The sequence below is a fragment of the Pantherophis guttatus genome, chromosome 3 (assembly GCF_059756535.1).
Source record: "Pantherophis guttatus breed Tessera chromosome 3, ASM5975653v1, whole genome shotgun sequence".
In the NCBI taxonomy this organism is placed as follows: Eukaryota; Metazoa; Chordata; class Lepidosauria; order Squamata; family Colubridae; genus Pantherophis; species Pantherophis guttatus.
In genome coordinates, this window is record NC_142065.1 from 104,794,351 (window position 1) to 104,817,744 (window position 23,394).

Below are 23,394 nucleotides of genomic sequence, written 5' to 3' on the forward strand. Positions count from 1 at the left end.
AAGTTGTGGTTTTATTACACTACTTTTGAAATAATATGTAGCTTTGGATTGTTTTGTTGTGGGTTCTTGAAAGTCCCTGATTTTTATGAACTCTGGCTAGAAAAAAAAATAAAATAAAAATAAAAAAACTTTTTGAGCACTAGAGGGAGCTACGAAGATGCTTAAACCAGAGCTTGAATATTTTGTTGCGGAAATCTTTCATAAGTCTTTACAGAGAATAATTTACTTTGTAAATCAAATCGGTATTAAATATAAAAAAGCAAGAGGTGCAATTAGGTGTTGAAAATTATCAAACCACTCCCTTCCAGTGAGTGGCCATTGAATACATGCCCAGGAAGGATCTCTGAAGGGTTCAACTACTTTTCAACTACTAACTGAAGGGACTGGCATTCCTTCAGTTTATATGATTCTCCTGGGGTAGGGAGAGTCTAAGAATTACCCCTCAAGATCCTCCAATACAGCCGAGGTTTGCAAGTAACTTCAGGAACTGCGCTTCAAAGCAACTGCCTGCTAAAATTTGGGGATGGAGGGACTACAGAAAAAGATTTCATTCTATGAAGATAAGCTGGAGGGAGTGACTTAAATTTAATGACTTAATTAGTTTGGATGGATTTTTATAAGTTTGATATGTTTATTGAAAGAAAACTTTAAGGTAGTTTTGTATGTATCAAATGAGTTTGTAAATGCGTATCTTCTGTCTTTTTATGTAATGCTGTACAAAGTTTGTAAAATACTATCGATTAAATCTGAAAATAAGAAAAAAATCCATTCCATGAGGATAAACTTGAGGGAGAGATTTGAATTCAATGAGTTAATTGGATTTATATTGGTGTGATATATATAACTGAATGAAAGCTCTAATGTAGTGTTGTGTTTTGGGTTCTGGGTTTAAAATAAAGCCTCCCCCCCTTTATATATAATACTTGAGTATTTTTTTAAATTTAGTAAAATATTAATGCTAGAAAAAGTGTTTTCTCCCTTTAGGGTTAAATTTATTTTGAAATAATATAGAGCATTCTCTTAATATGAATTATGATAAAAATTAATGAGTTAACAGAAGCATATATTATTCCCCACAGCAAAGAGGAGCAGAGATGGTCAAATTGATTCTTTTATGCAAAGAAGAGAATATAGCTAAACTTATTTCTATTTTGAAATTGCTTCCGGATTTTGTGCTTGCAATAAAAAAAGTGAAACTTTCCTTTTCTTTCTGCTAATTAGACAGGTTTATTGTTGTAGAAATGGCTTGTACATACTGTTGTGTAAAAGTAAATTAAAGTTCCAGTTGTAATGATATCTTCTACTGTGCTAAAGAGAGTTGGAAGTTGGTGCCTTTTTCTTTCCTTTTCCCTCTTTATACCATTTATTTTTTCTTTCCCCTCCCCCTCTTCCTAGCTTTTCCTTACTTTTTTGAATTTTTCTTTGTATTTTATATTTTGATAAACCAATAAAAAAGTTTCAAAAGAAGCTATGGTAAATTTTCTACAAGCTGTTTACAATAACAGTTTGTTAACAGAGGGTTTTGGAATTTTAATCTCGTCTCATTTTCATTATTAATTATAATCTTTATTTTTATATATTCTTATCATTTTTGTTTTTCTTGTTAACTATTTTGTTATCGATACAATATATAGATGGCAGACTAACAATATGTAAATAGATTCAGTAGTTGAGTAGTTTAAAGGGTTTTTGGTCTGTTTTGTAAGGTGTGGGATGTTTTATGTAATGTGTTAATTTTTAAGACACTTTTTTAATGTCTTGTTTGTTGCTTTTGTTTCTTTTTCTTTTTTATTGTTTTTCAATATTTTGTGTTTTTTATTCGAAACTTTTTTTGAATAAACTAAATATTATAATTTCAAAAAAAAGATAAAAAGATTAATACCATCTCTGGATTCCTAGCTTTAATGTCAGAAAGGGGATTTTGTTTTCATTGAACTATTTGACTATTCCACTTATGCTGTTGCGGGTGAGAATTTAACTGGGGACTTTTAGAAATTTGTCTTTAATGACTATAATGTGAGACCAGTCTTGAATAGAGATAGGCATTTCTTCTCTTCCTGGATGTGAAAATTATAATTGTTTTGGCACAACAAGGCACTGGGCCACATAAACAAGGGAAGCCCCATCCGCAGGATGCAGGCAGTACGCGAAGCCACGCCCCCTCTGATCCACGGAAAAACCATTCTCCACGGAATTGGTTCCTGGTGTCCAAAGATTTGGGGGGGGGGGTGCTACTCTAAGAGAACTGCCTATATGGCAATAGGATCTCATTAGCTTTCTTTATTAATAAGAAACACTGCAAGTACTCCTGAAATCATACAGAATTTGATAGGGACTACAGTATCACCTCTCTTGGTGAATATTGTAGATGTAGGAAAAGTTGCTTTGGATGCAGCCCTACTTTTCTCCACAATGTTAGGATTCTGCCTTATTAAGAAAGAAAAAATCCTCTACCCTTCTCTGCTTTCTGGGGGGTGTTTTGCTCATTCCTTCCTGGAAGAGGGCAGAAAGATTCATGCCATGGGTAGCTCAGATTCAGAGGATCCTGATGGTAAGAAATGTGTTCTGGATGGGTCAAGCGAGCATCAGCCCGAAAAACTGGTGAGCAACCAAGCACCTGAGGCCGATCCAGCCAGCAGTCCCCAAAGGAGCTGCTCCTGGAGCCAAGGCAGAGGACCAGGAGCCAGTCTTTGAGCAGTTGCATGTTACAGTGAACAGAGCAAAAGCACGTGTCTTGTCAACCAACCAAGCTCTTCCCATCCTTCAGTAGTCCCCACAGGGTACTGGCATAGAAGCCACCATTGGCTGAGCTTCCCTTGTTGGATAGAACTGGCTGGTTTGAACTTCATGTGTCCAGAGATTTGAACCTCTGGCATCCTGAAACTGCACACTTGAATGCATAGACCAGGGTCAGGAAGTTCGTTCTAGAAAGGGCCAGCTCTCACCCCTCCTCCACCTCTGTGGATGTCTCTGGAAGATCTTCAGACCAAGGAGCATGGTAGCGATTGGACAGTGCCAGCTTGCCAACAAGGAGGCTGTCACTAGCACTGCTCACTAGCACCCCAAACTTCAGTCCTGCCCCTTGCACCAGAAGCTTGGCCCTATTAATTTACTTGCAGGCTGAATGAACAGCCAGTAGGCAAGTTTAGAGCCATGGTCCACTTTTTGCCAACTCCTGGCCTTTGAAGTCTTCTGTCCACTTGGGACTCTTGTTGCATGCTTTCAGTTTGCTGATTAAATGAGAACATTGAAGTCTAATCCCTTGAATGCCATGCTACTGGGGAAGGTTATGTATGCATTTTCCTGCTTGCCACTCTCTGGAGCATCACAAAATGATTCTTTATCTCAGGGCTGTTCTCCTCTGACCACAAGTAAAGAGTTTGTCTTCTGTCTTTATCAAGAAGAAGAGTGAAATACTAGCCATTGAAAGGAAAACAATTGGCTTTAAGGGTGGTTTATGGTTCGTTGTGCAAGAAAAGAGTAGTTGCGGATGAGAAGAGAGACAGCTGAACAGTGATGTCAAACCTGACTCTACTCCATAGTTGCCTGCACCTGCTTTCGCTCGCAGTGTGCCATACAGTGATAGGAGGGGGGGGGTGAATTCCTAAGTGGGGGGGGGGAGTCTACAGAATGCAAGAGTGCCTTCTATTGCCAGCAAGACGTTATCCACCAAGGACAAGGTATGAAGATTATGTGAGCAGCAAAAACAGTCTTTCCCAAAACAAAAGAACTGAACTCAATTGGTAAACTATGAACTGTGGGTGGCCTGGAGGGGAAAATGTGGTTTTACCTACAGGGGTTTTTGTAGGAAAATCCGAGAACTGACTTTGTTTCTGCTATACCTAGATGGAGTTTTCAATAAAGCTACACTCTTGGTAATTATAAAGAGCCGAGAGTTTCTTTTGTTGAATGTGCCAAATGGGACGGTTAAGTCACTTCTCACAGGAGTGCCTATCTGGATCCCACTGGAAGGCCAAAGACCCGAGATGTGGGCAACAAGCAAAGAATCTGAGGAGAAGAAGAACCTGGAGGAGCCTCTGGCTCAAGAAGCCCCAGTGGCGCTGCAGACCGGGGCAGAGCCGCAGCTGCCGTGCATGCATTTCAAATTGAGGACTGAGAAGCCGAAGCCTCTTTAACTGGCCAAATGGGATGGCTGACAAGTGGCCTGGTGAACGGGCTGTATGCCACACAGGAATTAACATTTTTAATTTCCTTCTGTTAAGTGATCTTATTTTTGTTCTGTAAGTACATAATTTCTGTACAGTTACTTTTTCTGTATTAATGGAATATCTAGATACCTGTGTGAACTGTTCAGGACAAGCTTACAGTCCTTTTTAAAACCATCACCAAGGAACTTTACAGTGAGAAAGAAAGTGGAACTTCCAATTTTGGTCTGCGGAAGAAGAGAAAAATCCTGATTGAAAAAGAGAGTAAATTGCCTCTCCATGTAAGAAGGTTGCCTGCCATACCAAATAGGTACCCAGGTTAATATGGGAATGGAGAGCCAAATCACCAAGAGGAAAGTGTGGGCTATGAGAAGGAATGGATAGGGTTCACTCTCCACTGCAAGATGTCAACAGGTGCTGACATAATTACAAATGCAGGAGACGAAGAAAACAGCCCTCGATAAGAAATGTGTACAGTGTCATTCCTGACAGCTAGGAAATGCCAGGGAGATAATGGATGAGTCGCGTGATGCAGTTGTCTTGCCCCACCAAGGTGAAACGTTTTCATTAAAGACTCTTGAATAGTATTCCTGTCTCACCTGCTATCAAATGTCAGTCTTATTGTTGGAATGGAAGGTAGGGGGAGGTAGTGCATTTCAGATAAAACTCCTTGTTTTTGGTCTATGTAAACAGCTGACTAATAACATTTAAATTTAAAAACAATCTAAATTGTAAAAAAAACTGTTTATAGAAGGACTTAGAGAAAACCAACCAACCAACAAAAAAACCTAAATAGCAGCGAACAGAGGTCAGCAACATGTCTATCATTCCCCCAAATTACATATTTTTAACAAAAAGTTCAAAACTTGTTTACCTTTTAAAACTTTTCATTAGATTTTTACGCATGTCTTGTTTTTTAAATCTTTGATTTTTTTTTTAAAAAAAGCAATATCTGTTTTTCAATTCATTTTTTAAACTTTTTGGACCCCTGACTTACATTAAACAGTCTTTTTCTGTGCTCACCTAGTCAGGAAACTATTGATGCCTGCTCTGCCCTATGTACCATGACATATTGCTGCCGTGGTCGAGATTTAGTGTAGAGAGGCAAGTTGAAATACTAGCAAATTGAAATGTGGAAATGTAATTACCAGCTGCAATGTTGAAAGGAAGCCCAAGCAGGTTGTTCGTGCAGGTCGTTATATGGCTGTGGCAGGCAGTCCAGTTTTCCCTGAAATTTTCTGCTTTTAAGCAGGACTTTTAAAGATTTTGGAGAACACCAAGGAAGTTGGTCAACCAGGCTTGGAGTGGGCAAGGAAAATGAAAGATACCAATTTGTTTGATGGGATAACTTGTAGTTAGCAGCTGCTGTTCCTAAATTCCCCATTCTCTGTGATAGAAAGGATTAACTAGGCTTGGAGTGGGCAAGGGAAATGAAAGATGGCAATTCGTTTGGTGGGGCTTGAAATTAGCAGCTGCTGTTCCTAAATTCCCCATTCTCTGTGATGGAAAGCCTGGGGGGATTAGTAGGAGAGACACTGCTCCGGGCCTGCATGCCATAGTGTTCCTTCACTTGAGTTAGGGCACTCATCAATCTTGTATTGGCTGAATCCAGGGAGAGGATCCTTTTCTCCTGCAAGAACAACAGGAAACAAAACCAGATCACATTTGTCTATGTTCACCACAACCAACAGGACTTCACTGGATTTGAAACAGTGAAGGTAAAATCAATGTTTTATCACTTCTTCTAAGAGTTTTTCCTAGCCCATCAACCAGGGGCGGGTTCTAAATTTTTTTACTACCGGTTCTGTGGGCATGGTTTGATGGTCATGTGACAATTCTTTAGGATTTAGCAGAGGTACTGGTCTATCAGGCTTTTAACTGCTTGCAGAGCTGTATCGGTCTACCCATTTGTTTTTGGAGCGCACCGGTCTACCCATTTATTTTTGGAGCATTCCGGTCTACCTATTTGTTTTTGGAACGCACTAGTCTACCACCACACTGCCTTTCACCGCTGATCAGCTGTAAGGCGGCCCTTTGAAGTGCTGCGGCAAGAGTTTAAACAGTTTTTTTCCTTCTAGCCAATCAGCTGGGACTCGAGAGGCAGCAAATAGACTGGGGGCGGAGCCAGGCAGAGGTGGTATTTACCGGTTCTCTGAACTACTCAAAATTTCCACTACCGGTTCGCAAGAACCAGGGAGAACCGGTAGCAACCCACCACTGCCATCAGCCAAATGCAACAGGCTTGCCTCTTTCAGCTCTCCAGAATCTCTTCTGTGGGAGTTGCCAATTTATAAATGTACAAATGGATCACACTGAAATACTGAGGCAAAACCCAGAAGACAACAGAAGTTTAAGGATTGGCTCTTACACAAAGGAAAACAGGAAACGGTGGTAGACTAATAAAAAGGCAGATTATTCCAGAGTTTGGATGTATACAGATCTGGGATCTATAAAGACACCAACCTGAAGACAACTTGAGAGAACTAACTGACAAATATCATGGCCATCAGATTCCAACAGTGTGAGAATGCAGGTAGAGAAGCATATATGGCCATTATATCTTGGCACAGTTTGAGAATATTCAATAATCTCAGTACTGGTTTGGGTCTCCCAGAGGACTGTCATAAAATCAGTGAAGGAGTAAGGTGTTTATTACCCATTTTCCCACAGTGGACATAGTCAGGAACAATGTGAAATGTGGTGGTCAGAAGGAGTTTTGTCACTAACAGCTACACAGAAAATGTAGGCATGCATCTGAAAGGCACCAGAGTTTAAAAACACTAACATCTCACAGGGATAAATGTGTTTGTGGAATGTGTTTGTGAAAAGGGGCAACTGTACATTCATGACAGCAGAATGATACTATAATTAAAATTGCCTATAGTCAGCTCATTTTTTATGAAGTAAGTCCAGTGTTTTGTCTGACTAGATCTCAGTCCCCATCTCCCTACAAAACAATCAGTTCCTTCTCAGAAATAATTCTCCCATAATGTCATAAAATAAAATATTTTTAAAATTGCAAAACATACATTTATTAATTTCTTTAGAATGGAATTCTTATGGATTATGAAATCCACAAACAATGAAATTCAGAGCAGCTGGAAACTGGAATGCATAAGGCTAGGGTTGGGGAAACCTAAGGGCATGGGGACAAGCCAGGGCAATACTCAACTAGAGATCTAATTGGACATACTTGCCCATTTGAATGATCTCCTCTCCTTTTTAACAAGTGTAATTTAACACAGAGATGATGTCAATTGCCATTACAAACAGATGTATAGCCTAAAGAACAGCTCTGTTAATTGGGGGGGGGCAAGCAGTAGTGATATACAGGCTACCATACCCTCAACAGGCATAAAAAAAAAAGAAAAAAAGACTGACAGGAAAAAAAAAAGGATTTGCTGGTTGAGTAGATGGAAAGAGGGCATTCTAAGCACAGGATGAGAAATCAATCTCTATGCAGTTCCTAATTCCACAAAGTTTCTCTGTCGGATAGAATAGAATGAATGAGCTGGAAGGGACCTTGGAGGTCTTCTAGTCCAGCCCCCTGCTTAAGCAAGAGAACCTGTACCATTTCAGATAGGTGACTGTCTAATGTCTTCTTAAAAACATCCAGTGATGGAGTGCCCATGATTTCTGAAGGCAAACTATTCCACTGGTTAATTGTCCTCACTGTTAGGAACTTTCTCCTTAATTCCAGGTTGCTTCTCTCTTTGATTAATTTCCAACCATTGTTTCTCGCTCTGTCCTCTGGTGCTTTGGAAAATAATTTGACCCCTTCTTCTTTGTGGCAGCTCCTCAAATACTGGAATTTTGTCTGGGGTTTTTGTTTTTCACTCTCGTGTTGAAATAGTCTATCACAAAGCCTTCAGCCAGATTCTACACTGCTCTGAATGAATCAAACAGCTTGAAGATAACCCACGTGGGCCTAGTTCTCAGCAACCATATGGAACATCATTCATAAATAACTAAGGAACAGAAATTATGCTTCTATCAATTCAGTGAGCTGGGGAAATTTGCTTTCAATTTAGCCACTGTCTTTATTTAATCTCCAGCAGTTCATATTGTAAATCCTGTGGCATTATTCCATACTTAAAATCAGCTTTTTAAACAAAATCTTCAGAATTATTTTCTTCTCTTGATAAAATTTGATTAAAAAAGGGAAAAAAACCTGCTCCTGAATAACTCACCAGGAGAACATTTATATTCATCATAGAACACTAAGCAAACACTTATAAATATGAATTATAGCCAAAGTAATATCAATATATTTTAGTGGATGGAATGCCCTGGAGTGAGATAGTTTGGTATAAGAGTTAAGGCACCAGGCTAGAAACTGGGTGTCTATGAATTATAGTCTCACTTTAGGCACAAAGCTGGGTGACTTGGGACAGTCCCTCTCTCTCATCCCTACGAAGCAAGCAATGGCAAACTACTTCTGAAATCTTGCCAAGAAAACTGCAGGGAGCTGTTCAGATAGTCATCAGGAGTCAACATTGACTCGAAGGAACAGTAATAACAACAACAAATCCATGGAAAATTTACAAAAGCAGCTTAGAGCATTTTCTAGCTCTTTCGTCTTGGTATATTTAGGAAAATGTGACTAATGCTAACCCTAATATTGATCAGTGTTAAAGTAGGAGATGATTCTATAGGCAAAGGGTATTTTTCATGTGCAGGTCTCATAAGGGTAGCATAAAGAAAACAACAAATTTATTTTGTGTTTTAACTCCTATTTTGTCCCCTTTTGTTTTATTTTAAAATAAGTGCAACTAAAAATTGTAATTCAAAGCATTATGCACTGAACAGAATTCTGCAACCGTGGCTTTCAGCACATGACGCTTTGAGTATCTGGATGGTAGACACTTTGATCCATTATGTTCTGGGCTAAGAGAAAAGCCATCTTGAACCATAAAGATGCTGCCTCTGAAAACATGACTCATAGCCTTAATTTCAGAATAAAACAACAAAAAAACAAGGTATGGTAAAGGTGTAATAACAATACAGGTACTGTATGTAAAAACATCATTCCTTACCTGTGCCTCTATTATTTTCTGCTTAGCATCAATGGTCGCTTGCATTTCTGCATGGTCTTTCTTTAGCTCCTCTTCCACAGCCATTAATCTACAAGAAAGGAAAGAAAGAATTTGGAGATATCTGGAGCATCACAAAAGAAAACAAGACAAAACATTGCTGTAGTAAAGATGCTAAAGATGAAAAGATTGCCATCTGCTGTTTTATTCCTTGAGCATGCATTTCAGTGAATAAGCTCCAAATTGTTTGAGTGGGTGTTACAAGGAAATTGGGATGCCTACATCAGCCCAAATATCATCGTCTACATGGATTGGGATTTCAATTTCCAGAATTCCCAGTTTATATGTCTAAAATCACTTGGCCTAAATTGCATTTCAATGAAACTGAATATAAACTACACAAACTTTGAACACAGGTTGCCTATTCATGTGATGAGTCTAACAATATCAAATAACAGTATGAATTTGGACTAAGAGCAACCTACTATTGGAAATACAGAGGATTTTCTTTCTATCTTCAGCCCCTCCCTCCCTAACCTGCTAATGATGCTCTTCATCTGGCTATCCTTCTCCTCCTGCTGCTTTCGCAGCCGCTCCTTGCTGTCTTCCATCATTGATCTGTGCTCTAAAATGAGTTTCTGCATTTGTTGTTCCTGCACAAGGAGACGCTGCTCATACTCCTCCAACCGGCGACTTGATGCCTTCAGGCGATCTTTGAGCTTGACAATCTCTTGCTGATACTGAAGACGGGAGGAAGGGAGATAAAAAAGTTTCATTATTTATTAATTCATGAGCCAGTTTCCAGGGCTCAAGGCAGCATAAGAGAAATAATAGGAAGTCATTACTAGAAGCTTTGAATTCTTTCATTTTTTCCTAAATAAGAAGCATCAACAAAAACAAACAACTGAAGCCACAAGAAAGAATCAATTGAAAGCCCTAAATAAATTATTTAAAAATAATTTCATTTCAGAAACATGTAACTTTTTTCATATATGGAACTGGTATTTCAAACAGGTCCTACACTGATACAGGAATATTACCAGCTTCCCCTAAGCATGATGGACTCAAGTTCTGAAGGACTTTATTAACATGTGAAAACACTGAACTGAATCTAGAAACATACTGGCAATCATGGCCAGTATGAAGAAATGTGTTCAGACAGCTTCACTCATTGTCACTAGACTATGCAGCCTCTTTTCTTAGCTGGAGCTTGAATTGACTTCCGAGGACAATACAGCAGGAAATCTTGAAGGATATGACAGCATGGATTAGTTTTTTAGTAGCCTGATTATCCAAGAACGGGTCCAGCAAAAAAAGCAAGAGAAGCAGCCGCAAAGTATACTGCTCTTACAAGAGCTTGAATTAAAAATAACTCTTACAAACAAGGAAACTGAATCCCAAAGAATAGGAAAATTAATTCAATGGTTTTGAAAGTAGCCATCTTAAAGATTCCTGATTTACCTGGACACAACTTCTAGCCCCCAATTATCTGACCTAGCTTCCAGGCCCTGACAAAGGAAGAACAGCAACATCCAGATATTTGATAACTGAAAAAGAGAGCTGTGCAACTTTATACCAATGATCTCTGCACGTTATCTTTTCCAGTGACTTCTTATAGATGTGGCTAGAAGCTAGAACCTAGATAACTGTTACCTTTTCTGTATGATTGGCTTCATCTGGGTTTTGCTCTGCCTCTTCCTCCACTTGCTCATACTGTCCATTGTTTAAGACCCAAGCAGCTGTCCTTTCCACAGGTGACATAGTGGCAGAATCTACAGGCGACTGCATCTGCAGGGAGAGTGATATGGATCTCAAATGCATTTAAATTCCAGAATTGGTTTTCTAATATCTTTGTTTCTTCCAGGTATTGTCAATTTTCAAAACAACTCTGGCTGAGGCTTTTTTTTTTTTTTGTTTCTCAGTTGCCACACAGATGTGGGGAGGATAGGTTTGGAATGCTATTCTACAGATGCTAGACATAACACAGGCAGAGGCTGGTAGAGCCAATGTCATCTCAACAAGTGCTGAGCAAGAAAGGAGGGGAGTGCCTGAAGAGACTGCCATTTACCCAGTGGGGATATGTGATTTGTGACACTTGGGGGCAGGAACCATTTACTCTTTTAATTATACTGAACCACAGGAAATATTTAGAGTTGGCTTCACATTTGAATGAGTCAATATGATGTACCTAATAATGAGAATCTTTGATAAGAGTTCCAGTGTCAGAGTTCTGACTTGGTTGGGATCATTACTCGGAACCATGACATCAAGCCAACTGTACTAAACCAACCCTCCTGGGTCCTGAGCCCCGGCCACCTACCCGGGAAGATGGGTAAGACTCAGGGAAAATGGTGGAGAGGGTGAAGGAGAGATGCCGACTGGAGCCATTAGTGGAGACTATGACCCATGTGATCCAACCACTCCATAACTGTCGGAGCCTGAGTTCACCTGTGGTAGCCTGACTGATCAGTCTGCCTCCTCGGCTGGCTGAAGCGGCAAGACTGGAGGGGTGTCCGTGGCAAACCCTGGGGATCCTGGACCGTACCAATGGGCTTACCCCCCAATCCCTGATTGCTACCCTGGCTACTGGGCACCTCTACCTCTGCCGGTGGACCCTCTCCAATTGGAGTCACATTTGACAGAAACCCAGACAAGCTGGCCTTCTTTCTGAACTAGGTACTGGCTCACCTGGATCGCTATGTCTTAGCTTACCCAACCAGGAGAGTGATGGTGCTAACCTGGACATGGAGACCACAGAGTGGGTGGCAAGCCTCCATGATGAGGACTCGCCAGAGTTGGGGAATGCCATTCCTGGAGGAACTATGGGCCAGATTCGAAGATGAGACACAAGCCCAGCAGGCAGAGGCGGAGATACAAGGCTTGAAGCAGAGGGGCCAGTTGGTGAAGGAGTACATTCGGGAGTTCTGGAGGGTCGCTGGGAAGCTATGGTACTGGCCTGAACCACTGCTTGTCTACTACTTCAAAAAGAGCCTTGAGAAGGAAGAACTGCACCGACCAGATCAATGAATGGTACCGGGCTGCTACGGTGCTAGATATTGAACTGAGGAGTTGCAGACCGAGAGGCAACACTGACACAAGATTGAGAAGGAGCCAGGAAAACTGGCCAGCTAGGAGGCAGGTAACCTCAACTGCTCCCACTGATCTGCCGGTGGGATCAACCTGGGCCCTCATCCAGTGTTTCTGATGTGGCCAGCAGAGACACTGAGCTCCTGCCCCAAAACTGAAGCCACTTGTGCTGGCAGCGATGAAGCTGAGGAAGCCAACCTGGAAGGCATCAGGGAAGACTAGTCTGGTTCACCAGGCCATGGAGGTCACCACCTGCTCAACTGAGGGGAGAGGAACTCCGGCTGAAGGGGAGTCACCACCTGCGTCCTATGACAGTGACAATGAGATAGAAATCCACTCCTTCACTATTCCCATTAAGATTGTGGTGCCCAAATCAAGAGTTCAGGAGAGGTTCGATGCCCTAATGGACTCAGGGTGCACTTGGTGTTTAATGAGCCTGCCAACTATGTTGAAACTGGGAATCTGAGCAAAGCGGCTATCCAGGGCCTTGAGATTCAAGCAGGTCAATTTCTTGCTAATCAGGGGGACTGCTGCTACCCACCTGACCAAATCAGTGAGGCTAGAAATGGGACAGTACTGGGAGATGATTCTGTTGGTAACAGTCCCAAAAATGACTGAAGCAGTGATCCTGGAACTGGTCTGGCTGGACAAGTAGGGCCCAACAATATGGTGGGAAAGGGAAACAGGAAGATGAGGCCCTCTCCCTCTTCTGCATGACTAGGACACGCTACCCCTCCAGCAAAATGCAGGTGATAGCCTGAATACTTGAGTGCAACATTGGAGCAACCACCAGGGACCCAGATCATCTTCAGAGAGTACCAGGAGCTGGTGGAGGTGTTCAGTGAGAAACAGTGTGGTGTACTGCTTCCACACTGCCCCACAAACTGCGCAATCAAAATCATACCAGGGGCGAAACTACCTAAGCCCAAAATATACTCCATGATCCCTAGGAAGTTGAGGGAGTATATTGACAAGAACCTATCCAGAGGCTTCATCCAACCAGTGAAATCTCCGGTTTAGTTTAAGGGAAAAAAAGATGGAATGAGATTATGTGTGGACTTTAGAGGGAGTATGCATGGAAAACATGTACCCCCTCCCTCTGATGAAAGACATGCTGGCACACCTGGCTAAGGGAAAGATATTCACCAAACTAGACTTGAGAGAGGCATATTATCAGGTCAGTATCCCAGAGGGGGATGAGTGGAAAATGGCATTCAACTGTCCACTTGGAACAGTTCAAAGTGATGCTGTTTGAGCTACAGGGAGCCCCCGCAATGTTTATGCAGCTGATTAATTAAATGCTACATGAGCACCTATATAAGAGGGTCCTAGTTTACTTGAATAACATCCTGATCTTCACTAGGACGATGGAAGAACACATCAAACTAGTCCGCCAGGTCCTTAAGAAACTACTGGCAGTGGACCTATATGCTAAATTGTCCAAATGCAAGTTCCATCACACCCACCTGGACTACCTGGTTTACCGAGTGTCAAATGAGGGAATGGAAATGGAAACCACAAAAGTGAAAGCCATCTTGGAGTTGTAACCCCCTCATACCCACAAGCAGCTACAGAGCTTTCTGGGGTTTACAAATTTCTATCAGCAGTTCATCCCTTCATTTGCAAAAGTAGCCCTGCCGATCACAGACCTATTGAAGACAGGAAATACAGCGGCTAAGCCCCGACCAAGCCAAGCCCTCCAATGGACTATCAAATGCCAGGAGGCATTCAAAACACTAAAGAGGTTGTTCATAAAAGAGCCAGTCCTAAAGCACCCCGACCCCAAGGAGCCTTTTGTTATCCAAGCCAATGCCAGTGATGTGGCCATAGGAGCCATCCTTCTTCAGAAGAATGAGGGGGGGGGAGACTTACAGTTGTGTGCCTACACCTCTCAGAAACTCATGGTTACTGAGAGGTGGTGGGCCATAAGGGAAAAGAAGGCTTTTGCCGTTTGATGGGCGCTGCTGATCTGGCAACATTTCCTAGAGGGCAGCAAGGTGCTTTTTGAAGTATGGACTGATCACAAAAATCTGGAGGCCCTCGCAAGCTCTCACCCAAACAGGTCTGATGGGCACAGTACTTCAACCGGTTCAAGTTCACCTTAAAGCATATCTTGGAGGGAAGAAACTTCCTGGGCTATGCTCTTTTGTGAATGCCCCAGTACAAGAGCAGCAAGGGGGAAGTGGTCAATGCAATAGCAATAGCAATAGCACTTAGACTTATATACCACTTCACAGTGCTTTATAGCCCTCTCTAAGCGGTTTACAGAGTCAGCATATGACCCCCAACAATCTGGGTCCTCATTTTATCCACCTTGGAAGGATGGAAGGCTGAGTCAACCTTGAGCCTAGTTTGATTCGTTCTGCCAAACTGCTGGCAGCTGGGGATCAGCAGAAGTAGCCTGCAGTACTGCACTCTAACCTCTGCACCACCACGGCTCTCCCTCCCTCAGCAAGCAGCCCAAGTGACCATGAGGCAATGAGTCAGAAAACAGTCAGCCGAGCCCAGTAATGAGTTGACCTAGAAGCTCAAGGCAAAGCTAAATTCTGACCCCTGGTTCAAAGACCACCAGCAACTCCTGACCACCAGGGATGGGTTAGCATGGAAGGGGACCAAACTGTATGTCCCAAGGAGTCTACAAGTCCAAGTTCTGCAGAGAAGCCATGATGCCAAAGAAGTTGGACGCTTTGGGTTTTTGAAAACCCTACACGTGGCCAAGAGGTGGCCAAGAATGAAAAAAAACATAGAGAGTTATGTTAAAAACTGTGTGACTTGCGCAATGATGAAGAAGAGGCCAGGTTGCTGCAACAAGTAGCTGAGCTGACCCGACCCTGGGAGGGAATTGTGATGGACTTCATAGTGGAACTCCCTGAGAGTGGAGGAAATACAATTATTTGGACAGTAATTGATCTATTTTCAAAACAGACTCACTTTATAGCCTGTCCTGGACTACCCTCAGCTCCCAGAAACTTGTGAAGCTGTTCCTGAAGCACATTTACCAGCTGCATGGAGTACCAAGGAGAATCATCTCAGATCAGGGAGTTCAATTTATGGCCAAATTTTGGAGGGAATTCATACGGTCGATTGGTTCCACCCAAGGTCTTAGCCTGGGTTTTCATCTGAGTAGCAATGGTGCAGCAGAATGAGCTAACGCAATGGTGGAACAATACTTGAGATGTTACATTAACTACCAGCAAACAAATTGGGCAGAGCTCCTGCCGTTGCTGAAGTTGCGTATAACAATGCAGTGCATAGTAGCACGGGACTTACTCCCTTTAAGGTAGTGAATGGAGTGGAATTTGTCCCAATGCCTGAGTAACCTAAGGAACCCCCCTCCTCAGTCAGTCTGACAGAGTGGGCCGATTAGTTTCAGAGGGCTTGGGGAAATGTAAAGCAAATGCTAACTAAAGCAGCAGAGGTTCAAAAGGAGCAAGCAGATAAAAGGCAGTTCCCTCAAAGACCATTTCACATTGGGGAAAAGGTTTATCTCTCCACTAAATACTTAAAATTAAAACTGCCTTGCAAAAAACTATGTCCGAAGTTCCTAGGCCCATTCCCAATAGTGAAAGTCATCAACCTGGTCAGGATGGAGCTAAAACTTCTCTGCCCACTGGGGAAAGTGCATCCTGTCTTCCACAGCAGCTTATTGAAGCCAGTAATATGTTCAGAGCTAAGACCAGTAGCTCGGATAGGTCCTGGTCCAATATTAGTAGAAGGGGAAACCCATTATGAAGTAAAACAAATCCTAGACTCTAGGCCAGTGATGGTTAACTTTTTCTGGACCGAGTGCCCAAAGTCTGAGTGCCCTCTGCATGCGCCCTGCCCCCCATGTGTGTGCGCACAACCCCCTGCATGCGTCCCGCTCCCTGCACATGTATGTGCGCCCCCCTTCTGCCACATGTGTGGCAGAGACCCGACAACCAGCTGGCTGGTGGGAGGGGGCTGCACATGCATGGCAGAGCTGAACTGGGGCGATGGCTCACATGCACACAGAGACGGCACTGCATGCCACCTATGGCACACGTGCCATAGGTTCGCCATCACGGCTCTAGGCTATATAAGGGGAAGCTACAATATCTAGTTCAATGGAAGGGTTACCCCCTGTCAGAATCTACTTTTTACCTGGGTAAAGAATAAGGATGTAAGGGCAGAGGGGCTGGTTAGGAAATTTCATGACAAGAATCCTCAGAAACCAAAAGAACCACCTAAGGGACGAGGGAGTTAATGGAGAATGAATGTGTACTTGTGCTTAATATCTTTCAGGTGCTTTTACTCTGTAACAGGGACCGATTATCAACTTTCAAAACGACTGTAGCTGAGGCATTTTTTTTTCCATTTCTCAGTTGCCACACAAATGAGGGGAGGATAGGAGGTTTGGAACGCTATTCTGCTATATGCTAAACATAACCCAGGCAGCGGCTGGTAGAGCTAAGGTCATTTCAACAAGTGCTGAGCAAGAAAGGAAGAGAGTTCCTGGAGAGCCTGCCATTTACCCAGTTGAGCAGTGTGATCTGTGACACTTGGGGGGAGGGAATCATTTACTCTTTTAATTATGTTGAACCACAGGAAATATTTAGAGTTGGCTTCACATTTGAATGAGCCAATATGATGTACCCAATAAAGAGAATCTTTGAGAAGAGTTCCCATCTCATAGTTCGCACTTGATAGGGATCATTACTCAGAACCATGACAGGTTGGTTGCAACTATTTTGATAAATCATAACTAGGAGCACTGACACTCTAAGTTTTAGTACAAGCTTGGAATTTCATGTCTGCACCTGTGGAAGACTTTGGCAGGCCCTGCTCTATATATTTACTCTGTCTTGAACCAGTTTCACTAGCTTGGATGTAGCTGCCTCTAAACATATTTTTCTGTTGCTGAAATACACACACACACACACACACACACACATCAAGCTATCTTTGGCTGATCTAGTAGGTCTCTCTGTGCATTAGGCAAGTACTGGTCCTCTGCAATATGACCACTGTATAGAGGAAGCAAGGAAAGAGAGTTATATTTGGCTGAGATGTACATAGAAGAACATAGCTTCTAGACAGCATCACCACTGATGGTATGCTATTAATTGGAACCCTACATATAAGTAAAGTGAGTATAACCAGCAACTGTATTCTTATCTCCTGCTGAAAGAACAGCAAAATATGCAGTATCAACTTCCTTGCTATCCAGGAAAGAGAACAGCTGATACTGCAGTCTATATGGATCACTTAGGAAGGCCATTTTTAAAATCCTGGAACTATTTCAAGGAATATGAGATTACAGAGGGAATCATTTGCTACACTTTTGGCTATTTCTATTCACAATATAGGGCAGTGATGGCTAACCTTTTCCAGACTGAGTGCCCAAAGCGCAAGCACGCACACGAGCGAGTACATGTGCGTGTGCCCAAACCCACAAACTGCAATATGTGTGCACGCGCCCCTTCCATGGGCCCCACCCCACACGCATGTGTGGCAGAGAACAGAAGAGCAGCTGGCTGGCGGGAGGCGCATGCACATGTACAGTGGAGCTGCACTGGGACAATGGCTCGCGTGCCCACAGAGAGGGTGCTGCATGCCACCTCTGGCACGCATGCCATAGGTTCGGCATCATGGATATAGGGTATAGACAATCTTCTTCTGTCTGGATATTTTGTACTACAGCTCTCATGAATACATTGGTATATTCCATGCATGGAAAAATATATATGGATCAATACATTTTGCAGATGCCTGTGAAGCATCAAAATATTCAGACACAGCTATAGTCAGTTTGAGGGCATCCTATTTTGCCCTAGAACTAAAGAATTGATTTGGGATTCAGCCAAATCTGAAACGTCTTTTTTTCTTTCCCAAGGTGACTTTCAAAAACAAATTCTAAGGAATCAGTCTGCACTGGGAAAAAATAGACTGATTGGTGTCCATTGTCTTTTGTTTATGTATTATCCCTCGATTAATTTACTCTTCAATCCCTAGGATAGTTTTGCATATTTATTATTATTATTATGGTTGGGCTCAGAGTCAGCCAGATATTTAGACTGGAATCTGACATTTTTATCCCCCTACTGAGTTCTTCCCAAGGACCTGGGGTAGGCAGATGTTGTTTGATAATGCTAAAGGTATCATTGCAGGATGTAAGCTGTTCCAACTAGCTGCCATTTGTAATTGACTGATGGTGAGCTTGTCAATGTTGTTAAAGTCTTTGGGGATTGTTTTATATTGCACCAAAGGGGCCTATTATTATTTATACCATCTTTGATTTCTTTTGCCATAGTTATTCTATTGGATAGTCTTTGTATTTTGAGATTTTCTCCAGTTCTTTTTCTGTTATTCTGCTGTCTCCAGATTCTGCACCAACTCAGAAAGCTCAAACTGCCCAAGGAGCTGCTGATACAGTTGTATAGAGGAATTATTGAGTCTGTCATCTGCACCTCTATAACTGTCTGGTTTGGTTCTGCAACCCAACAAGACAGACACAGACTTCAGAGGATAATTAGGACTGCAGAAAAAACAATTGCTACCAACCTGCCTTCCATTGAGGACCTGTATACTGCAAGAGTCAAAAAGAAGGCTGCGAAAATATTTACAGACCCCTCACATCCTGGACATAAACTGTTTCAACTCCTACCCTCAAAAAGATGCTATAGAGCACTGCACACCAGAACAACTAGACACAAGAACAGTTTTTTCCCGAACGCCATCATTCTGCTAAACAAATAATTCCCTCGACACTGTCAAACTATTTACTAAATCTGCACTACTATTAATCTTCTCATAGTTCCCATCACCCATCTCCTTCCACTTATGACTGTATGACTGTAACTTTGTTGCTTGTATCCTTACGATTTATATTGATATTGTTTCCTGATTGCTTATTTGTACCCTATGACTATCATTAAGTGTTGTACCTTATGATTCTTGACAAATGTATCTTTTCTTTTATGTACACTGAGAGCATATGCACCAAGACAAATTCCTTGTGTGTCCAATCACACTTGGTCAATAAAAAATTATATTCTATTCTTTTGTCTTATCAACAATTGTTACATCAGGTGTGTTATGTGGCAATAGTTTTATTATTATTTTTGAGGTTAGAAATAGGAACATATGCAGTACAGATACAGAACATATGCTACTTTCACACACTTCTACAAAGGCACTGGGATCTCTGACCACAGTATTTATCTTTACTCATATTTTGCTTATGAATAGACATTTTTATGTGAGACAAGTGTTCTTTAAAAACAAAAGATATTTTAACAACATTTTTCAAAATGGAAAGGAAATGCAAAGGAATCAAGGACAATGTTTAAGCTCAATGGAAAGTCATACATTCATATATTCACCTACAGAAATATATTGTTTCCATTGCTATAATTCTAATTAGAAATTTTAATTGTAATTAAAAAATGTGTGCCAGTATTCATGGAAATATCCCTTGTGCTTGCAACATACCAAAGAATTTTTGCAAGAATGGAATGAACAAGTAGATTCAACCCACTGGAGTCAAGGGAGGAAAAATTGGCACCCTCAGAAGCCCCAGGCTTTGACCGAGAGAACAATTAAACTGACTCCAGGCATAGGAGCAGCATCAAGGGATACCAAAGGATCTAATAACATCACAAACACCATCACAGCTGTTTGAAGCAAGACTACTCCATTTTCAATAAGGAAACAGAAGGTAGCACATCAATTGAGATGAGTGGTCAAATTGCAAAAGAAGAGCCCTCTGGATTTACATGGGGCCACACAAAGGCATCAATCACAGCTAGAAGCTATTTTGCTTCTTTCCACCTAGCAACCAAGAACTCAGCTGCACAAGTCTCCACTTTCTTCAAGTAAGAGCTTGTTTATTTGTCAGCATTTCCAGGAATATACCCTGAAGGCACAAATACTTCTCCCTGGAGGGTAATCATATGAAAATGCCTTTTTAATCAACAAGGACTATGTAAGCATAATGGCACACATGCATCTATGCACACATGTAGCTGTTAGCTGTTTCTAGATGTATGGATTAAAAGAGGAGTGCCTGGATGTATGTTATGCAAAATCCATCAGTGCTGGTTTTCATAGCCAATTTCTTGGCCAAAATCATCCTAAAATACCCAGTGACTTACCAATAACTAATCCCTTTTAGTCAGGATTCAGGCCTGATAAGGGACAGAAATAGCTCTAGTTGCACTTTTAGATGATTTCTGGACTTAGACTAACTTTATTGTCATTTTGAATGTATACTAATAGGCATACATTAAAATGCATGTTGCATACAGCTCTCAAAGGGTATCCACCTCTAATATAAATGTAAACATGACAAGATAAGTAAATAAATAAATACAAAATCATGCATATATCCACATATATTATATGACACGGAGAAACAACACAGTCTAGTTTGGATGTATACATGTACATGGCGAGAGAAACAAATCTTGTGAGTTTACCAGACGGATGGCATAGGGAACAAAGCTATTACAGAATCTGGAAATCCTGCTAGAAATACTTCAAAACATCCTCCCAGAGGGCAGCAACAGAAACAGACCGTGAAGTGGGTGTGTGGGGTCTCTAACAATGCTTTGAGCTCTAAGCACATAGTGCTTATAAACAGTATCCTGAATAATAGAAGCAAGCTTCCTATAATCTTCTTGGCTGTCCTTACCACTCTCTGAATGGATTTTCTATCTGAGGTGCTGCTGCCACCAAACCAAACAGTGATGCGGTTTGTTAAAACACTCTCAATTGTGTCTCTGTAAAAAGTGGACAGGACAGAAGGAGAAAGATGTGCTTTCCTCATCCGACACAGGAAATGCAGGTGCTGGTTTGCACGCTTCACTAAGGATGAACTGGAGAGACCAGTTCAGATCGTTAGTTATCTACATCCCCAGATACTTAATACTTGGTATCAACTCAGTATCAACTCCTTGATACTGAGTGGAGTATGACCATGACAGCTCTTTCTAAAAACTACAATTATCTCCTTTGTTTTATTAACATTTAGAACATTTAGAAACAGGTTACTTTTATTGCACCAGTTCACCACAGCCTTTCCTATATGCATCTTCATTGTCATCCCAGATAAGACCCACCACTGCCATGTCATCCGCATACTTCACAATATGATTTGTAGCAGATTTGGCACAGCAGTCATGGGACATCAAGGTGAACTGTAGTGGACTCAAGACACAGCCCTGTGGGAAACCTGTACTCAAGGATATGGAGATGGAGACTTTTATTCCAACTTGCACAAACTCGGGCCTATCAATAAGGAAATCCAGTATCCAATTACATAAAGAAGTATTAAAATCTAATAGGCCCAGTTTGTTCACCAAATGCTGAGGAATGATTGTGGAGGGAGTGGAATGGAGGTTGTGCAACCATCCTTGCTCTGCTTGACCTCTCAGCAGCCTTCAATAACATCCACCATGGTATCTTTTTGGGCTGGCTCTGGGGCGTGAGGTGGGCAGTACTGTATTGTGCTGGATCCAGAATCGATACAATCAGTAGGGATGGGGGAGGGTAAGAGATCTCACTCCTGGTTCCTATTATGTGGGCTGGGATGCCACAGGGTTCGGTGCTTTCTCCTCACTGATTCAACCTCTATCTGAAGCTGCTGGGTGAGCTCATCCACTGCCATGGGCTGAAGTGTTATCAATATGCTAATGATACCAATTATACATCTCTGCCCCTGGTGAATTAAGTGATACTTTGATGTCTTGTTGTGGTGCCTGGAGGCTGTGAGGGTCAGGATGGGGAACAACAGGCTTCAACTGAACCTTTGTTAATTTTTCACAAGTCCCTCAAGACTTGGCTATGTCATCAGGCTTGGGGGCCCCAAGGGAATGGTAAAGTGTTGAGGTGGCTCCATTATTGTTAATATCTGTTGTTCTTTCCTTGCCTTTTAAAAATTGTACAAGTAGCCCTTGACTTATGACTGATCCTCGAAGGAACAACTATTGCACCCTCCCTGTGGTCAAGTGATTACATTTCAAGTACTGAGCAATTGGCTCATATTTACAACTGATTGTAGCATTCCAGGGTTACATTATCACATTTTGTGACTTTTTGTTGTTGTTTTGTGCCCAATGAATAAGCTGGATTTGGACTTACAATCAGATGTTTCACTTAATGACCACATGATTTATTTGAGAACACTGGTGACTCGTTTACCAACTGTTGTAAAAACAGATGTAAAATCAGGTCCAGTCTCATGACTTATGACCCAACAAATTACAACTAAAATTCAGGGCTCAAATGTGATTGTAAATCAAGGACTACCTGTAATAAGTTTTTTAAACTATTGATTGGTTTTTACATTATTAACCTTTTTTTAGTGAATGTCACCCAGAGTCACACTTTAATATAAAGATGATGAATGAAGCCATTTTAATTGTTAAGAATGACTATTTGATCATTATATATCTCATAATCAGTAATTGTGTGGTAAATTAGTAAATAGATAATATCATTTCCCCCCTTCTCTATTTCTGAAGCATATTTTTTTCATATCCAAAACATTTCTCTATTCGTATATGCTGTATTTTCTATCTGGTGAAGTTATTTTTTCCTCTCTCATATAAACACATATATGCATACACACAAGTGTAAATAAAGCAGGCACATCAAATATTATATGCCTTCAATCTGTTTTGAAAATGTGCCAAATATCAAGTTTAAGAATGAGATTGTATGATTATTTTGCTTGTTGCTGGAGACACAACTCCATTCACATGCCACTGAATAGCTGTTGTCCAGAACAGAGAGTGTGGAGGCTGAAGAGGCATACCAAACTACCAATGGCCTTTGTTACTCTTTGGGGCACCATTCCAACATTAGTGCCACAAATACCAAGGCTGTGAAAAAATATGATTATGAAAGGCTGGCTGCCATTTCATGCAAGGAATAAAATACAGAAATGAGAAAGATTCTACTGTGGGTAGCAAAACCATGGCTAATGGCACCATGTATGAAGAAGTCTGTCTGTCTACATCACAAACTCTTCTTGTTCATGATCCCAAAGGAGCTAGTTGCAGTTTCCTATTTCTTCTATCCAACATACCATAAAAATACATGTAATTCCCGGGTTACGTGCAGTCCCTTAGCGATCGTTCAAAGTT

At 41.5% G+C, this 23,394-nt stretch overlaps 1 protein-coding gene across 7 annotated transcripts in view; it reads right to left on the reverse strand.

The window, feature by feature from the left end:
• Window positions 1-1,802: 1,802 nt before the first annotated feature.
• Window positions 1,803-23,394, reverse strand: part of RASAL2 (RAS protein activator like 2) — a 235,918-nt gene continuing 214,326 nt past the window's right edge. For 5 of the 7 annotated variants that reach the window (XM_034409725.3, XM_034409723.3, XM_087890146.1 and 2 more), the window contains 4 exons: window positions 10,853-10,987; window positions 9,737-9,939; window positions 9,203-9,290; window positions 1,803-5,796 (listed from right to left, as the gene is read on the reverse strand). In XM_034409725.3, the coding sequence (XP_034265616.1) occupies window positions 5,632-5,796; window positions 9,203-9,290; window positions 9,737-9,939; window positions 10,853-10,987 (591 nt within the window). In that variant the 3' untranslated portion in view covers window positions 1,803-5,631. The remainder of the gene's footprint in view (window positions 5,797-9,202; window positions 9,291-9,736; window positions 9,940-10,852; window positions 10,988-23,394) is intronic. The other 2 variants (XM_087890144.1, XM_060690139.2) reach the window with 1 other exon arrangement.